We start from the raw sequence: 17,512 nt of genomic DNA, 5'->3' as shown, positions 1-17,512 counted from the left end.
TGGCTGACCGTCAACTTTGATGGATGGGAAAAAAAATAAATAAAAAATAATAATAAAGAAGTCTTTGAACTCTGTTACAGTGTGCCATGCCCTACAAGGCATGTGATATTGCAGGTTTATTTCTTATAGCACATGTTTTTTTGTGAATTACATTTTTTGGAGACATTTTTATTATTATAATTATTATTATTATTGTATCTGCGCCATGTTAGTTCTGGTTCTTTGTTATTTTTTCAAGATTCAAGATGTATTGTAAATGTTTCTAATAAAACAAAAATGAAATGACCTCCAATCGATACCAGTCGTTTTTTCCCCCCTTTGAAACGGGAGTTCTCAATTGTCACATTTTAATTTCAGCGATCAGAGGAACGTGTCATTCTAGAGCACTGTGCAAATGTCGTATTAAATTAGAGCGTACATTAAGGATTAGGTTACTAAAATATAGCCCTGTCAATGTATCTGCACAAAGCAATCACACAGTAGCTAAAATCATAATAATGTATACTTTATTGATCCCTGTGGGGAAATTTCTCTCTGCATTTAACCCAGTCACTCTGAAGCAGTGGGCAGCCATTGGGTGCCCGGGGAGCAGTGTGTGGGGACGGTACCTTGCTCAGGGGTACCTCAGGGTAGCTGTTCGGTGGATTCGAACCCCTGACCTTCTGATTCATGGGGCCACCACTCTACCTACAGAGCTATCCCGGCCTACATGACTCACTCAATGAATTCTGCCTTTCTGTCAATAAAGAAGCCAGCTGCTTCAACCTGTCCGTGTTTAACAAAATCCCGAGAAGACACGAGAAGACAAAGGCTATAAGAAATGAGATTTATTTATACATATGCAGTCCAAATATACATATTAGAATAAATGTTTTAAAAGCCCTAACCTAACACCACCCAGTTTAAGACCTGTGAATTCAACAGAAGTCTGTGTTGATGTGGAAACACATCAGCAGGATAAACACCATCTGTGTCCATAACCTTTGGATTTAATCAAGCCCCTCCAAACGCTACCGTCCTTTCTCCCTTTTCTCATCTATTAAACTATTAGATGCTAACAAACCCAATCCTGACTCCCGATACAACCCCCCGCCCCACCCTTCCACAGGAAATAAAGACGAGTGAAAGTGAGGGCAGACCTCGGGGAGATCCCAGAAGGCAGAGTCCTGTTCCAGTTACATACAGTGTACAGGGAGAGATGGAAAGGAGTAGGTGAGCAGGCAGTGGAGGATTTCATTTACAGTAAAACAAGCCATCTCGGGTACATCAGAGACCAAGGGAGCAGGGCAGGGCTGAGTGCCCTCACTACCTCATCCCCTGAAATATTATCCAGCCATCTATCCTAGCTAGCAGGCAGCGGTAGCACAGGGCTGTCCGTGCATTTAAAACCAATTCCTTGATCTCTCCCTCTCCACGGGTTCAGGGCAGGGGTGAAATGGTCACGGGCAGAGCCAGTGCCATGTGAGGAAGTTAACCCGTCCACTAGCGACGCAGCTATCCCATCTCATTTAGAGTTAACGCTTAGCAAAGCTTGGAGCATGACTCATCTGTGGAGTACAAAGTGTGCACAGAGCAGGAAAGCCTTCCAAACAAAGATCAAAAGCAATCAAAAAAGAAATTGCATGTCAGTGTTGGGAAGGGATGTTATTGCTCTGAGAGGCCTGGTGGAACACAACCAAATTCCAGCGTGTGCACTTAGGAAAAACGGCCTGAGCCCCTTGCCCCTACATCAGTGAGGGAGCATTACCCTTAAACATACACAAATAGGATTGTAGGCAAAAGCATTAAAAAAACAAAACATATATAAAACGAGCGAGCTCCCCTTGCTATGAAGAAATCAGAGTGAAAACTATAAACCAACTAAACCCTTTGGCCAAACAAGACATCAATCTAGTGTTCAATAAATATTAGAAGGGGACATTCTTTTCGGAAGAATCTACATTTTGCAAAAATGGGAAGGACAGTGGTTGCAATTCAGTCTCTTGGAAGAGGATTTTTACAGCCCAATATCCCGCTAGAGTGAAACTGAAAGGAACCATTTACTAGCTTGTAAAATAGAGCTTTCAAAGGAAGGACACGAAAGGAACCTTAATAAATTTTTTTTCTTAGATTGCAAATCAATTCTGATCATGTGCGTCTTTAATGAACAGTGCAAGTCACCCGTTTTCTTTCCATCGACACCAATCCTCCCTCAGAAAACGTCCCGCTTGCTTATTTAAACTTCACCATCCCCTCCTCTTCACTGTATCAAACAGACAAATCAGACCCAAGTGTCCTCGTGTGACTCTCTCTACCTGTCTCCATTTTCCCTGTCCATCTGCCTGTCTTTCCTATCTGGCTGTTTCCCCCATTTGCCTGGAGGTGAAGGAGGAGGAGGTCAGCGGGAAAGTCTCAGTTAGACTGGCAGCAAGCGCCCTTGTTGGATGAGTTTTGGGTGGGCTCAACGGTGATGGGCACTACGTTGGAGGCTGGTGAGAAGTCTGAGTCGCTGCGTCCTGACATCTGCCTCTGTGACACGATGTTGTAGATGGCTGTGATGGGAGAGAGAGAGCGAGAGGGAGTAAGTTACGTGTAGATGCCTATAAATCCAGCCAACAGTGGGACATATTGTGATAAGGACAAGCAGCATGGCAAACTGAACAACAACTGCTCTATCCAGACTCCTGGCAGCACTGACGGATTCTTTCCATCCTAAACTGGCATCGTTATGTCATGTGGCAGAATCAAGTCTCAATTTAGGCATTCCCCAAAGCTGCAAGATGCAATACATTTTATATTAAAATTGCAAGAACTGTGATCTGCTCCTCTGATCCTGCATGCTCATGCTGAGAAGCAGAGAATGCAACCAAGTTTCACAGGCGATACACAAGAAGCGTTCCAACACACAGCGAGCATCGGTTCTTCTCCTCATCCATCTGCTTCTACTACACTTCAAAACAGGGCTGTGAGAGTAATCAGATTTTAATTTCAGTTACTAACTTTATGTGTTTAAGTTAACAGATAATTGATTCAGATTTTTTTTGTCTGCGTGGGTTCTCTCCAGGTTTCCATCTTCCCTCCCACAGTCCGAAGACATGCAGGTAGTGGGGTTAGGTTAAGAGGTGAATCTAATTTGTTCATAAGTGTGAATGTGAGTGTGAATGGTTGCCAGTCTTCCTGTGTTAGCCCTGTGACAGACTGGTAACTTGTCCAGAGTGCGCCCCACCTCTCGCCTCACGGCTGGGATAGGCTCTAGGCCTCCCAGCGACTCTGAATCGGATAAGGGGAAGATGATGGATGAATAGTTTAAACTAGAAATGTTTTGGGGGGGCAGGTTTCCTAAAGAGCAGTAACAAATCTTTATAGCAGTTCATTTATCCTTTTAAAGGCTCAAGTGGTTTAGTGGTCACCTCATCTTCCTGGTTTTAAACCTTCCTACCACCCAGACCCTTTCTTTGTTGCGTTTATTTGTTCTTCTTGTAGCTAATGTGTATGTTAGCTAGGGTAATCGGCCACAGGTGTGGATGTGGGTGTGAGTGGTTTTCTTGTCACTGCATGAGTGTGAAGGACTAGTGAACTGTCTTTCACCCCGTGACAGCTGGGTTAGGCCGTTTTCATGCTTGTCTCGTGACGATTTTCACGTCATATCCTGTGTTGTGAGGCACAATCTTTGTGGCGCGCCTCTACAATGGTGCAGGTTTTTACCATTATTTTAATGATACTCCTGCAGAGAAGCTCAGAGACACACTGACACACAGAGGGAGATTTTGCAACTCTTTGGAAACCTGAGTTTGTAAAAAGAACTTTGCAAAAAAACATTGTCCTCTTTATCAGCGTGTGTGATGCGATACTGTCTGAGACGCGACGCCTATCGTTTAGGAGGGAGCGGCTTCTTGTGCCTTAACGTGGGTACACATGGCTTAATCTTTGTGACGATGGCACAGCAACGAGTGAAGTGACCACTGCAGAGGGTATATTGGCACCTTTAGGCTCCAGGGCCAAAAACCTAAATAAGCCGTTAAGAAAAGGCCTCATTTTGGTGTGTCCTTCCTAAACGCTCACTTTGTTCATCGTGAACCAATATGATGGAAGGGAATGTTTGGACAAAAAGATCCTTCTTAAAGAAGTTAATGTTGTTTGGCTGAGTGGTCTTTCAGTCTGGTTTCCGTATGTGAAGCTATGGAGAGATCATTAATGGTTGCAGCTTTCTTTGTCTGATTATCGAGGGTTTTTAATGTGGTCCACTTTCACCAGTGTGGAACTCAGGTGTTGGTCAGCTGCTGGCTCTCCCCATGTGCGCGGATCATGGAGGCAGAGGACCAGAAGGGAGTGGGCCTTGCAAGTTTGGATCCAACTTCCTACAGGATTCACCTCCCATTTTTTCCCCCCATACATTTGAATTAAAGTATACACAGGCTATATAATAGGCTCTACATAGTTTGTTAGCACGTGGGCCTCTTGTCCCATTGGTACCCACAGATATCTCTCTACAGAGGCTGCAAGGGAACAGTGAGTGCTCTTACAACACGGGCTTAGTCAAAACTTACTCCCTACCAGATAACCCCCATATCACGTCCCCCTCATTTTCATTTCCAAGGAAAACTCGTGCAAAAAGTCCCATGCTTTTAAAGTTCAATGAATGTAAGACATTTGTTTAATTTATGAATCACTGTGTTGAATAATCACAATAACAATTATTGACCAAAAGCATCATAGTTATGGTTTCTGAACACAATCAATCAAGCCTACGTGAAAATATTTCAACCAAACATTGACTTGGATGTCACTGGAGTGGTCAGGACTTGTGCAAACACCTCTGGCTTGCTGTTGCATACTCCCTCTTTAACTAAACTGCACCCAGATGTGGAACAAAATGGTCCTGAAATAAAAACTGCCTATGAAGCAAGAACATTTAAAGCAAAGCAAGGCTCGGCGCTCTGATGTGACGTGTCAGGTGGCAAAAACACAACTGATTACTACGAACCATACACAGCCCCAGCTGCAGTGCATATACACATGATGACCCAAGAACTATCCTCTGCTACATGAGCGATGACTTCTTTGCTCCAGTGGGTCTAAACTTCAGTTCTTACTAGCTTGCTGATGCACGGTTACTCTTCTCTCTTAATGAGCCAGTTACCAATGTTACCTAAATGGGGCTTGTTGGTTTGAAGTTTACGTGAACTAGAAATTACTGATAAAGCGGAAGAAAGGCTCAAACTGCCTGAGCAGAGTAAGAATACAAACTGGAAGAGGCGCATACGTGCAGGCTGATAGCCCTTGGGGCAATTCAAGTGGAAGCACCACTCACTGTTGGATTGTCCCTTTAGGCACTCCAGGGGTTGACTGAGTCACAACAATTGCTGTTTTTCTCCATGTTATCCAATCTTACACTTGTTAGTGTGGCCATATGCCTCCTAGGGAAACGGCTCATAGACATTCACTTAGGGAAACATTTGCGAACCCACATCACATTTTCTTTCTTGAACAAGTTGTAGATGCATCTGGTAAGGCGCATTTGTGCCATCTCTCAAAACCGACTGGTCTTTCAGTGTAGCAGTTATTCCTGTTTTTGACCTTAAAAAACGATCAAGGTGGTATTTCTGCACACAGGCGTGGATGCCGAGGACTGATTAGATGGATTTTGCTGCCATCTAGTGGCAAAGGTAAGGTATTGTTAGATAAACTCAAAGACGAGAATATTTACGTATTCTCGTATATTGCATACAAAACCTTTTATTAAACGGTGCTTCTCTTAAGTACCAGAACACATTTTGATATGAGGTAAATGCAGTAGAAAATATCCACAAACGTGACACTCACCTGTGAGGATCGTCTGGAAAGCCAGCTCCACATTAGACGAGTCTAACGCTGACGTTTCCAGGAAAGACAAGCCGTGCTTCTCTGGAAAACAAACATGTACAAAAGACCAATTAGTGTTAAAGGCCAACACCATTCTAGCTTCAACATCGTCACTGAGCTTAGGTTTATTTTACTGGGACTGATTTTTTCCCCTGCATTATGTGCTCACTACAGGGCCTCTGCAGTTCTTTCAGCCACTTCCTGTTTGACGGCTCACGTCGTAATTTGATGTTTTTGATTAAATTTATTAGTTGACGAATATTAATTAACTATTTTGATAACCGTTTATCCAACATTTGGTGATACATAGAATATGTCAGATAAATTCTGTAACTGTAATCCAGCTAGTCTATGACACAAATCTGTTTTCTGTGCGTGAGCACACGGTACATTCAGTCCTTTCCAAGTCTTCTTCCAGTTTTCCTTCCAGTTAAGAACAGAGGGTGTTGAATGTTGTACATGTGGTAAAATGTTAGCCTCTATAAATAAGTTGAATTTACATTATAAAAAGTGAAATGAATCATGTCAGCTAACATGCAAAGTGGTTTACTGGGTAAATCAACTGCCAATCTGATCAGCTACAGATATAAAACACATAGTTAAATAATAATAAGAGGCAACCTAGTCTGTGTGTTGTCTTCTTTTGAGAGAAGCCTTTACTATCACACTTTGCATGCATGTGTAAACCACATGGTCTTCATGTAAACGAGGCATCATAAATTAGGTCAGAGTTGCATACAAAAGTAGCAGCACTGACTGTTAAAACTCTCACAGCAACAATCACACTCTTTATGTGACTACAGACAGGAACAGGATTAGTGTCTTCAGTGAAAGCAGCAACACAGGTTAAAAAAAAATTCATCAAGTTCAAGTTCAGAAGTAAAGAAACCTCCAGCTGCTGAAAACCAATCAGCATGTCAAAAGCAAACAGAAGCCTTTACATTTTCAGTGTTAACAAATCCTTTTTGTGTTCTTTCATTAAAGTACTTAAACACATCCAAGTAAAAGAATTTACAGCATCAGAAGCATTGCAGACATGGGCAAAAACAAACGTGTGCACTGAAAGGCAGAGCGGGTTTAAAAAAAAAAAAGAAAACACAAACAGTGTAAACAGAACTGAAATAAAACCTTTGACAGATGTAAACATATTAACCGTCAGGAACACAGACGGCATGTTGAAAAGTACTTAAGGACCCAATTAAAGCAGCTAGAGATCACTTCATCCCATGCATTCATTATCGCAGCTTTAACCTGATAATAATCTAATGAGGCCGTGTCCTAGAACCTCACAAATCAATACAGCACACATGCTCTGTGCACACAAGGTGTAGCATTTCCCCACACAAACACTTCACTAGTGCAGCCTGCCATTTATTAATGACCTCCTAGAAATACTGGAAATTTATTTTTAGCAGCATTATTCAATTACTAGTGGACAAACCTCTCACTCTTATTTTGAAAGTGCAGACACCTGAAGAGACATAGCTCACTGACCAGATGACTGTTGGAAGTGATGGATATCATTGAGCTGCTTTCTGAGTAAAGTGCCAACAATGCAGATTCTCCTCAACTTTACATTAGAAAAAATATATTTAAACCCTGCTACAAAACACTTTTACCCCCTATGGACAGTCCCCTTCATAACAACTATATGATGGGGGAACTTAGGTGGAGTTACCACCTAGACTGACAGGTGTCCTGACACATGGAGCTGAAGCTGATCTGCATCTGTGAACATCCTGTGGATTTCAGCTGGTTCTCGTGTTTTAAGTATCCTGGAAAATATTTACAGATGACTTCTGCAAACAGAATCTGGGAGAAACACTGCAGCGCTGTTACAGTTACGTTACCTGCAAAGGCCTTGGCCTCGTCCGTGGGCACCGCTCTCAGGTGGCGAAGATCGCTCTTGTTACCCACTAGCATGATAACTATGTTACTGTCTGCGTGGTCCTGCAGCTCCTTCAGCCAGCGCTCTGCGTTTTCGTACGTCAGGTGCTTGGCAATGTCATAAACCAACAGAGCTCCGACGGCTCCACGGTAGTACCTGGACAACGTGAGATCAGACAAACAAGTTAGAAACTCAGGACGCGACTCGCTGTCGCAGCAGCCTGTAGCTATCAGGATTCACTGTGTGTGTCACACTGACTCAGCCAGCTCTGAACAAAGAAATAAGCTGTGAAGCTACAGCGACTGCACACAAAGCCCATAATGCAAATGAGCACTGACTTCTTGTTTTAAAAGACTCAGTGCGCTCGATTCCTCACAGCCTGTGGGGTCTTCACAAAGTTCATGCTGGTAAAGAGCGCAGCATCAAGGAAGATAACTTTAAAAAACCCCACTAGGAACAGAGATGACGAGCTACAGGCTTCCTGTCTGAAGGCAAACAAAGGTACATTTTGGAGTTTTAATTACTTCTGATAATCACTTTCTAGCCATTTTAAAATTGAGAAACGGACTAAACAGAATTCATGGATGGCCCTGATAACACACTCGTAATGCAGTCCAGTGTCATGCAGCTGTAGATGATGGTTTCGAGAAAAAAAGTTCAGTCACAAGTTAAAACTTTTAACGTTTGTATTCTAGAGCCCAGCCCTGCATTTCTAATGAGGCAAGAAACACTCTTGTCACCATCTCTTTACGAATGTTCAGGATTTTGAGAATGTTATTAAAAAAAAAGAAAAAAAGTGGGGCACTAAAGTTAAACCTACTTACTCACCACTTTACTTTATATATTATTCACTCTGTCTTTACAGACTTTGAACTCTGTAGCTTGTAATTTAGAGAAAAGAAAAAAAAACTGAAAGTAGCAGTAAAATTAAATAAATCTTAGGGAACTACTACAGATTCGGTGCATCACGCTTTCTTGTGCACATGCATTTGCGTGTGCACTCATGTGTATAATCACTTTGTCTGACTTTGTGCGTCTAGGACACACCCTGCATCAAACCCAAAATATTAAGGCACACCTGTAGTAACATCTGCCCAAAATAGCCTTCACATCACCTGACATGCTCTCAGATTATCATAACACAAAAGCACTTTTTAAAGCCTAGTTGCAGCATCTGGACAAAGCATGAACATGCGATTGTTTCTGGACTGCTGCAGTTATTCAGCGAGGTTTTCCACACTCCTGTACCACGCACCTCGTCTCTGTCGCCTTCTCAGATACTTCAAATCTCCTAAATGGTTTTCTGCTTCTGATTCAGATCCAACGCTCTTAAATTAGACAAGTTTCCCTCAGAAGAGCCGCTTTGTTTCCCAGTGCCTATTTAGGTTCCTACTATTCAGCAACTGGTAAGCAAAAATCATTGTTCAAGGGTATAAGATTCTGCCTCTGTATGGGAAACAAGTGCATACACAGTACCAATAAAATAAATCAACCCTTCAGTTATAATGTTTTGTGCAGTTGTTTATTGCAATAATAAACTGCAGGTGTCACAAAATGCTACAGCACATTTAGACTCGTCTCAGGACACACCCTTTGGGAGACACTGGTCTAAGTAACCACTTGATTAGACAGAGACACTTGCTGTGAAGAGATCATGTTTTCCTAGTTAAAAGGAAGGAAACATTTAAAAAAGCCTTTTTCTTTCCTGTGCCACTTAATTCTATATGATTCTTCTAACTGATGCATGTGGACCTGTGTGTGTACAGGTAAAAAGAAAAAGGTTTTTACTTGTGTGAAGTGTGCATCTCTGCATGTGTGTGTGATGAACTCACGCTGAAGTGATAGCCCGGTATCGCTCCTGTCCAGCTGTGTCCCAAATCTGAGCCTTTACGGTCTTTCCCTCTACTTGGATGCTACGTGTGGCAAACTCCACACCAATGGTGCTCTTGCTCTCCAGGTTGAACTCATTTCGGGTGAAGCGGGACAGCAGGTTACTCTTCCCTACGCCCGAATCTCCAATCAGCACCACTGCAGGGAAATAAAGAACAAGAGGAACAGTCAGCAGAGTCACAACGTGTACTGTTAAGTCTGCCTGCAGGGGGTTGTTTGTGCTCGTCTTAATGCTACAGTAAAAAAATGCATAAGGAAAATAAACTACACTACTCTATAAGTGGATATTAGGTGGGCGTGTTTTAGCACCACAGCTCACTTTACAGCTGCAGCTGGAAAAGCAAAAGTTCAGAAGGCCAACAGTCCATTATGCCATAAAGACGTTAAACTGAACAAGATGGAGTGATTCTTTTTCATTTCTTAATTACATTTGATCCTCATTTCTGTTAGATGGCCTTCCTCGCCAGTGACGCACATGTGTGGCTCCCAGGCAAAGCACAGCAGAAACTCAGGGGACTCCCACTGAGTACACAAAATATCAGAACCACCTGCTCTTTTCAGGAAATACACGCAGGCTGAGCACAGAAATCCAGGTGAAACCGCTGACGTGCACTCATCAAATACACGTCAGGCACAGCAGCATTAGACTGAAGGGCAGAAGAACACTTTTAAACATAGAGAGCTGAAACATGCGTTACAGCACACATGTGTAGCATTCACTGCATCAGTAAGCTGTCCCGATCGTCTTTAATAGTATTATTGCAAAGTAAACGTTTAGACATAAGAGATGTAGAACAAATTTTGGTGGCTGGTGCATCCTAAATAGATGAACAAGAAGATGAGTACATAACAACAGAAGTTAAACTGACAATTACAACACATAACAAAAGCAAAGAAATGAGCCACTTAAGACAAGAAAGTAGGTTTTCTGTCCTTTACCTTCCCCTCTGTGTCTCTGAGCCTTGAAGACGGTGCAATAATATCCCAAATAAACTAATGGACACAGCGTGAACACTACAAAACCCAAACATTGACAAATCAAATCTGTGCCAAACAATCAGAATGAAAACGTGAAGAAAGAGACCTCTTCACTGAGCCACTACAAAACTTATGACTGAAAATGTGAAAATCTTCATACTAATATACAAGATAAGATCAGAGTCAAAGGAAACATTTACGATATATGATTTGATGTTTCAATTTCATGGCTCTGTTTCTTTTTAAAGGTAAAGTGTATTTTTGGCGAATGGCTTCTTGAGGCCCACCTGCAGTACCTTCACTGCCCGTACGTTGGGAATCGCTGCTCAAGTCAAACATTATAAACTACAGTTAAAGCAAAACTGTCAACAGTTGAACCTAAAGAGTTAAATCTTAAAGTCAGCTGAACACCTTTCCAACATTCATTCATCTCCTCTTGTCTTTTTCAAGGTGAAGCTGAAAGTGAAGCTTTCCTCCGTGTCTGTGCTGTAGAGGTGAAAGCAGAGACGGGAGCGCTTGCAGATGATCTATCAGAATTTCCCACAGTGGTCCTTTCTCACATGCCGCACACATCAGTAGACAGTAGGGTGTGCAGAAGGCACCACACATGATGCTGACTTGCTATATGATAACTGCACCACAGTATCTGCTCTACTACTCGCACATCTGAGACTTTGTACTAGCGAGCTGGCAGGTTATAGAGTGGTTAATGTCAGATCTAGCACATTCTTATGCATCGGTCTCTGGTGATATCTAGAAAAGTTCAGAAGTGGTGCAGTGCAGGTGTGAAAACTGCTTTTAACTTCAATGTCTCGTTGGAGAAAATTAGGAACTGAAAACAAGCGAGTCTCAGGTGGAGTCTTAATGATGTGTTTACACCAAACAAGAACACGAACGGAGGCAAACCAACAAAAGTTTAAAAAAAAATGCTTCATGCTGCACAGGAAAGACAAAAAAATTATCAAAATTGTAGCAGATGTTGGTGAAAAGTGAAAGTCTACTGTAACTCCACTCCAGCTACTGGCAGTACTCTCTTCCTCCTCTTGTTGGCTGTTACGGGTAAATATTTGATCGTCTCCAAAAACCCTCCAGTGACTGTACTTGTGTGAATAACACAAGGCTTCATGTTTGGTGTGAACACACCATTCGGGACACCCTCTCTGTGACATCATGAAGATTGAAGAGTGTTAAAAACAAAAAAAAAAACTGAGAAACTGAGCGTTTTGAAGCCCGAGTCTTTGGCTCACAAGGATTACTGACTTACAGTTTTCAGACACGTGACAGAAAATAAAGAAAAGCATATTAGATCAACTTTCCCACTAAACAGGGTTTCATTTATACTTTAAAAAAAAGTGGAACCAGGATGTTTGTTTGTTTGTCACTTCCACATTTGTCAGGTGCGTCACTCTGTCAAAAGGAACCTACCACCCCAGCTCGCCACTCCTACTCTTAGGTAACAGGAACTTGTTTGGAAAGTTCAAACTGCAATAACCAATCAACCGCTGCATCTGCACTCGCATTTAAGCGATGCTGTTCTTTCAAAAATGAAACCGTGTATTCAAGTTTTACCAGCACGTGACAGGCAGAAGTAGAAACAGCTCCATGTTTTCCTGCCTGAGTTAGATACTCGGGAATAATGACAATTTCAGAAGTACACAAGGACTATGCATCAGAACAGTGCGGGCATCCAAATAAAAAAAATAAAAAAAAGATGACGGTGTTACTCCATTTTGTCTTGCACAAAGGATCTTGGGCGGAGGACAAGAAATCATTATGCAACCTTTTCAAGGCCTCTCTCTGCCAACAGACAGGTAATTCCATGGCTGCGTTACACACCCATTCACTCACCTATTGTTGAGCTCAAATTCCTCCAAAAAAAGATATGACAGCCGTCTATTATACTGTACAATCCTGCACCCAGTACATGTGGGAGTGAAGAACGAAGCTAAAATAATACTGAGAACCCGAGTCTGTCTGTTCAGAGACATTAATGAATGTAATGATATCCCCTCGAGCGCCAATACACAGAATAAAATGACTATTATTAGGATTGCCAGGCTTGTTCTTGCCATAAAATGATAGTATTAAAAATACTTTTCTTTTTTGTTGTTGTTGTATTTTTTTTTTTAAACAGAAGTTAATTTATTGTTTTTAAATGCCTGGAAATATGAAAGAAAGGCCTACATTTATGATAACAGACCCCAAACTTAACCTTACATAAGTGAACTAGTCCTGCTTAGATTATCATACACGAAGTTAATGTAGTGTTTAATGCTGAAGGCCAGCAGGATAATTGCTTTTTTCATCAGTATTTTTAAGAAATCAGTGGATGAGATAAGAAAAAGAGAGAATACATATGAAACGTGAACATGAGGTGAAGATGTGAAGTAGCACGAGGTGCAAAGAAAACCCCAGAATTCAGACTCATACGTGTCAAAATGTCTGTGAAAGGATGAGGTGCAGCAGGACAGCAGGACGACTTCCTGTGCCGATGTCTCCGTCAGTATGACAATGCTCATGTGACTCACTGCGAGCTCACCCAACCTGACTCACGCTGTCCAGCAGCAAGGTGCAACAGGAGCTTGTAAGGGGAAGAAGAAAAGAAAGCAGTGCAGTAAAAACCCTTCCCTGGTTTAAGTGGCGGCTGATAAACTTATCAGTGTTCCCACACTGCTGCTCATTATTCAGATAAATTTGGTCACCAAAAACCACGGCTACTCTGAGGAGGGTGAGTGAGCCCGCAAGTCTTTGCTTCCTCGTCCTTGACGAGGAGTTTCTCTGAGGCCCACTCGTGCAGGTATTTCCAGTTCGACAACACGTGCATGGTTGGTCTTCTATATTTAAATAAGCCTGCGAGTGCGTCGTTTATCACGGGCGATGACAAGACAACTTTAAACAATTGGTTCCAGTTACAATGCATTTGGCACTTTGGTGACACGATCTACGAAAGTGTATAAGCTTACAGTTTTATAAGCTGCGAGTACTTTTAACTCTTCACGCCTTTTAACAGCTCTGCTGGCATTTAAAGCAAGAAATCAAATCTAAAAATGTGACATTTTGCTTTGTATGATGTGCCAGCAAACATGAACGTTTGTCCCATCCTCAAGTATCAATGTTTGTATTGATTTCTTTGTTACGGCCTTGGTGCCTTTCAGGCAGACAACTTCTAAGGTTATTTAATTTTAAGAAATATATGTTTAAAATCCTATGAACAGCAGCATAAGCACACATGCAGGAAGTGAAGGCCATGCCAATAAAACAGGGGTCATATTTCCTCCTCTTCCTAGAGGTTGGCGGACATTTTGTGCCAATATATACACATATATATGAAAATAAGGATGTGTTGTTAATCTGTTTTTAATCAAGTCTGTCAGACATCTGCAGAGCAGTGACATACACTTTAAACATTATCTGTACACCTGCAGGAAATACAGGATCAGCATTTCCTGCTCATCCTTGGTGGGGTGGGTAGACATTTTGTTCCAATATACAAAACTAAATTGTACTCTTTGAAAATGAAACTGTCTTGTCTGTCTCAGTCATGTCCTCTGTGCCTAATTAAGGCTTTCAGAAGTCGGACAGAGCAAAACAAATACAACAAATGAAGCAAAGACTTGTAATTTCAAGGTATCCAGGGAGGAACCAGAGCATATTAGCAACTTTTAGTGATCACAGAAAGGGTGTGATTGTCACAGAAAGCGGTTTGGTGAGATTTTCCGAAACTTTGTGTACATTCAGACTCAAGTATTCAGCCCTGACTCTAAGAGACCTCCGAGCCACATCGTACGATCCCCCTGTTGACCAACGCCGCATCCCAAGACGATTGCATCATAGGCCTGCAAGATGATGACTCCCCGGCAGATGCTGCTTAACGCCATACATGAGAGCTCTGAGCTGCCTCCCATTCTTCCAATACCACGGCTACGAGTGAGGCTATAAGCCCACTTCATAACTTGGGTTATAACTAAAAGCACTCGAAGTTACAGGTCGATTCAGGTGCCGTCGAGTCGACGTGTGGCTTGCGTCTCCTTTCACCTTGTTGTTAGGCACGCCGCTCGGCATCAAATGACAGCCGCTCACAGGTGACGCGAAAACAGAGCCAGGAGGCTACAGGTTAGCGGCCGCTTACCTTTGAAGAGGTAGTCATACTCGTCTTCTCTGTTGGTCATAGTGTCTCCTCTGCTGTTTTACTCGAAGTCGAACAAACTTCTGGCGTATTCACTTTTACTTCGACAGCGACCCAGCACCCGCTCACGACTCCGACCTCGCGCGACCAGCGATTAGTTGTCACTCCGACGACAGCGAGGCTCGATTCGTGTCACACATGAATAGCTGCGAGCACAACTCCGAGCTCGGAAAGTTTCGCCTCCTCTTCCTCACTCTCTGTCACTTGCCATAACCGAAGCTGTGACGTCACGTCGAGTCATCAGTCCCGCCCCCCGCTCTCTCCCAATGGTCAATAGCTGCTCGACACCTGTCACGGCCGTTGATGTGATTGGTCCGCTGTGCTGTCGTTCACGATTTAGTTGCCGGTCGTTAACTGCGATGACGTCTGCAGCCCCAAGCCTCAACAGGTAATACCGAGCCCCAGACAAAGGTAACTTTTAAGCAGGCACTGACAGTTGAAGTTTTAGCCTGCAAAAATAACCTTTCCCCCAATAGGTATTTAAAATGTTAGTTTAAATAACCAAATCCATCCATCCATCCATCCATTCGCTTCCGCTTATCCTTTTCAGGGTCGCGGGGGGCGCTGGAGCCTATCCCAGCTGTCATAGGGCGAAAGGCAGGGTACACCCTGGACAGATCGCCAGTCTGTCGCAGGGCCAACACACAGGGACAGACAACCATTCACACTCACATTCACACCTAGTGGTAATTTGTATTATCCAATTAACCTATCCCCACAAACTGCATGTCTTTGGACGGTGGGAGGAAGCCGGAGTACCCGGAGAGAACCCACGCAAACCAAATCCAGTTCAGTTAAATCCTGTTTTATTTACATCAGCATCTGTCTTCTCAAGATGCCTGTATATTGTAAGGTTAAAATGCTATGATACTACAGAAAGAGTTCTAACAGTCATATAATCCCCTATGAGCATTCACCTGGCAATGGTGGGAAGGAAGAAGTCCCTTTTAACAGGAAGAAACCTCCAGCAGAACCAGGCTGAGGGAGGGGCAGCTATCTGGGTTGGTTGATGAGTGAGAAGAAATGAAGGGGGAGCATGGAGAAAGGTTATTACAGTTCACTAAAACACCTGCAACATACACCATGGCATTATGAAATCTTAAGCCTCTATTCCACTTGACTCTGCTTGATTTCAATCGTTTTCCCATTACCAACTCAATCTGTGTGGGGTCATTTGTATGTGACAAAAAACACAACAATGTAGGATGTGGAGGTGATGCTCAGTCTATGGCTTTTTTATTGGTTTTTGTGCAACCATTTCCCTTGTTTGTAGGGTCAAAAATGATGGTTTGGACTTGTGTGAAAGAGTCGGTCTCATGACTCATTCAACAACGACACTGACTGGCCTATCGGAGGCGTGCAGTCTGTAGACGTAACATTTTCGGACTCAGGTTGCTTGGAACCCAAGCCAAGTAGGTGCTAAAAGTCCGTGGTACCAGGTACTAACTCTTAATAAAAAATTTTTTATATATGGAAGATAATCAAGCCTCATGTTTCAGAGATCCAGTCAGGTACAGCCTTTTGGTTGCAAATATTGCAATTTGTTCTCTGTATAAGTTAGTTGAAAGCTTTACTTGTTAAATACAAATCGACAGATACCTTATATGGTATCATTATTGATAAAACTACAGAAAAGTAACTAAAATAATCTCCAGCTGCAATATTAACATGATATGCTGCATACATTAATCAGTACTTGTGATTAGGTACTATATATCATTCTGCATAATGAAAATTTTTACTGTATGTATGGAGTTTTTGATGCTAAAATGTTCACACAATTAGGCTATTCAAGTAGAATCATGACTTTTCTTATTCTCAAGTTTTTATGGTCTTTAAAAATACATTATTTTGCTACTTTGAAAAATGGTTAGTCAATAGACAAAAATATTTTAACTCTCTTTTTTCATGTAATTCCTTATATATTAGGGTATGGGGCTACTCATAAGACTGAAAGTCACATTTTAAATCTATTTCTACTCAAATATCCTGATTTTATGATGGCCCGTCAAACCCCTAATCTAACAAAGCTCAATCCACTTGCATGTGTAAGATATAAAGATTTGCTCCACATTTATTTTCTGTATAAACTTCAGTGCCAAAAGAGACTTGATAATAATAAACAGACCACATAGCCTAAGCACATTAACCACCAGTTAAAGAATGAAACACTCAGATTGAGAAAGCTTATGAAATTCCGCAGTGTACTAATCAACAATATGTTCAGATAAGATTTCACTGCATTGTTTTTTATTCATACTGTTTCAACAATGTGGTCAGAGACATGAATCCACACATTAACAGCACAGATCAGCTGATACTCGGTGGTTGATAAAGAGTCATTGCTGGTTCAGCTCATTGTTTATCAGGCAATCCCCTACCTTCCCATACAACAGCTGATCTGGAAAGAAATCACCTTTTAATCTCCATGCATCATCATCTGACCATCATTGATTGGGCCAGTTAATTATCTGCACCCAGTGAGAGGAAAGACGATGTCACGGTTGAAAAGGTTGCCCTGACCTGCTCTGCTAGACGGACGTGCTGCTGTGCATCTAAAATTCATTTGAGTTTTTCCCCCAGAACTTTTTCCACGTGTTAGTGTCTTCAAATGTGTTGAAGTTTCTGAAATTTTCAGACCTCATTACAGATTTCCTCAGAGGTTATGACCCTTGGTGCGGCTAAGCATTTCATGTGGAGCAATGAGCAAGTCCGAGTCGGACACAGAC

The 17,512-nt window shown here is 42.2% G+C and overlaps 1 protein-coding gene across 1 annotated transcript; it reads right to left on the bottom strand.

Moving 5' to 3' along the window:
• Window positions 1-812: 812 nt before the first annotated feature.
• Window positions 813-15,022, bottom strand: rab11al (RAB11a, member RAS oncogene family, like). The gene is made up of 5 exons (XM_026183868.2): window positions 14,727-15,022; window positions 9,562-9,757; window positions 7,692-7,885; window positions 5,803-5,883; window positions 813-2,531 (listed from the first exon to the last, which is right to left on the bottom strand). The coding sequence occupies exons 1-5, from the start codon at window positions 14,764-14,766 to the stop codon at window positions 2,392-2,394; spliced, it is 651 nt and encodes a 216-aa protein (XP_026039653.1). The 5' UTR covers window positions 14,767-15,022; the 3' UTR covers window positions 813-2,391.
• Window positions 15,023-17,512: the final 2,490 nt, after the last annotated feature.

Source organism: Astatotilapia calliptera, chromosome 11 (genome assembly GCF_964374335.1).
Source record: "Astatotilapia calliptera chromosome 11, fAstCal68.1, whole genome shotgun sequence".
Classification (NCBI taxonomy): domain Eukaryota; kingdom Metazoa; phylum Chordata; class Actinopteri; order Cichliformes; family Cichlidae; genus Astatotilapia; species Astatotilapia calliptera.
The sequence above is the reverse complement of the archived record's forward strand: the minus strand, read 5'-3'. Positions and strand labels throughout refer to the sequence as shown.

Bases quoted from the DNA above. Each gene is read 5' to 3' on its own strand.
- rab11al (XM_026183868.2), bottom strand. From the start codon at position 14,766: ATGACCAACAGAGAAGACGAGTATGACTACCTCTTCAAAG. The intron at 9,758-14,726 runs GTAAGCGGCCGC...ATTTCCCTGCAG, and splicing joins GTATGACTACCTCTTCAAAG to TGGTGCTGATTGGAGATTCG. The intron at 5,884-7,691 runs GTAACGTAACTG...TTTGTTTTCCAG, and splicing joins CGAGGCCAAGGCCTTTGCAG to AGAAGCACGGCTTGTCTTTC.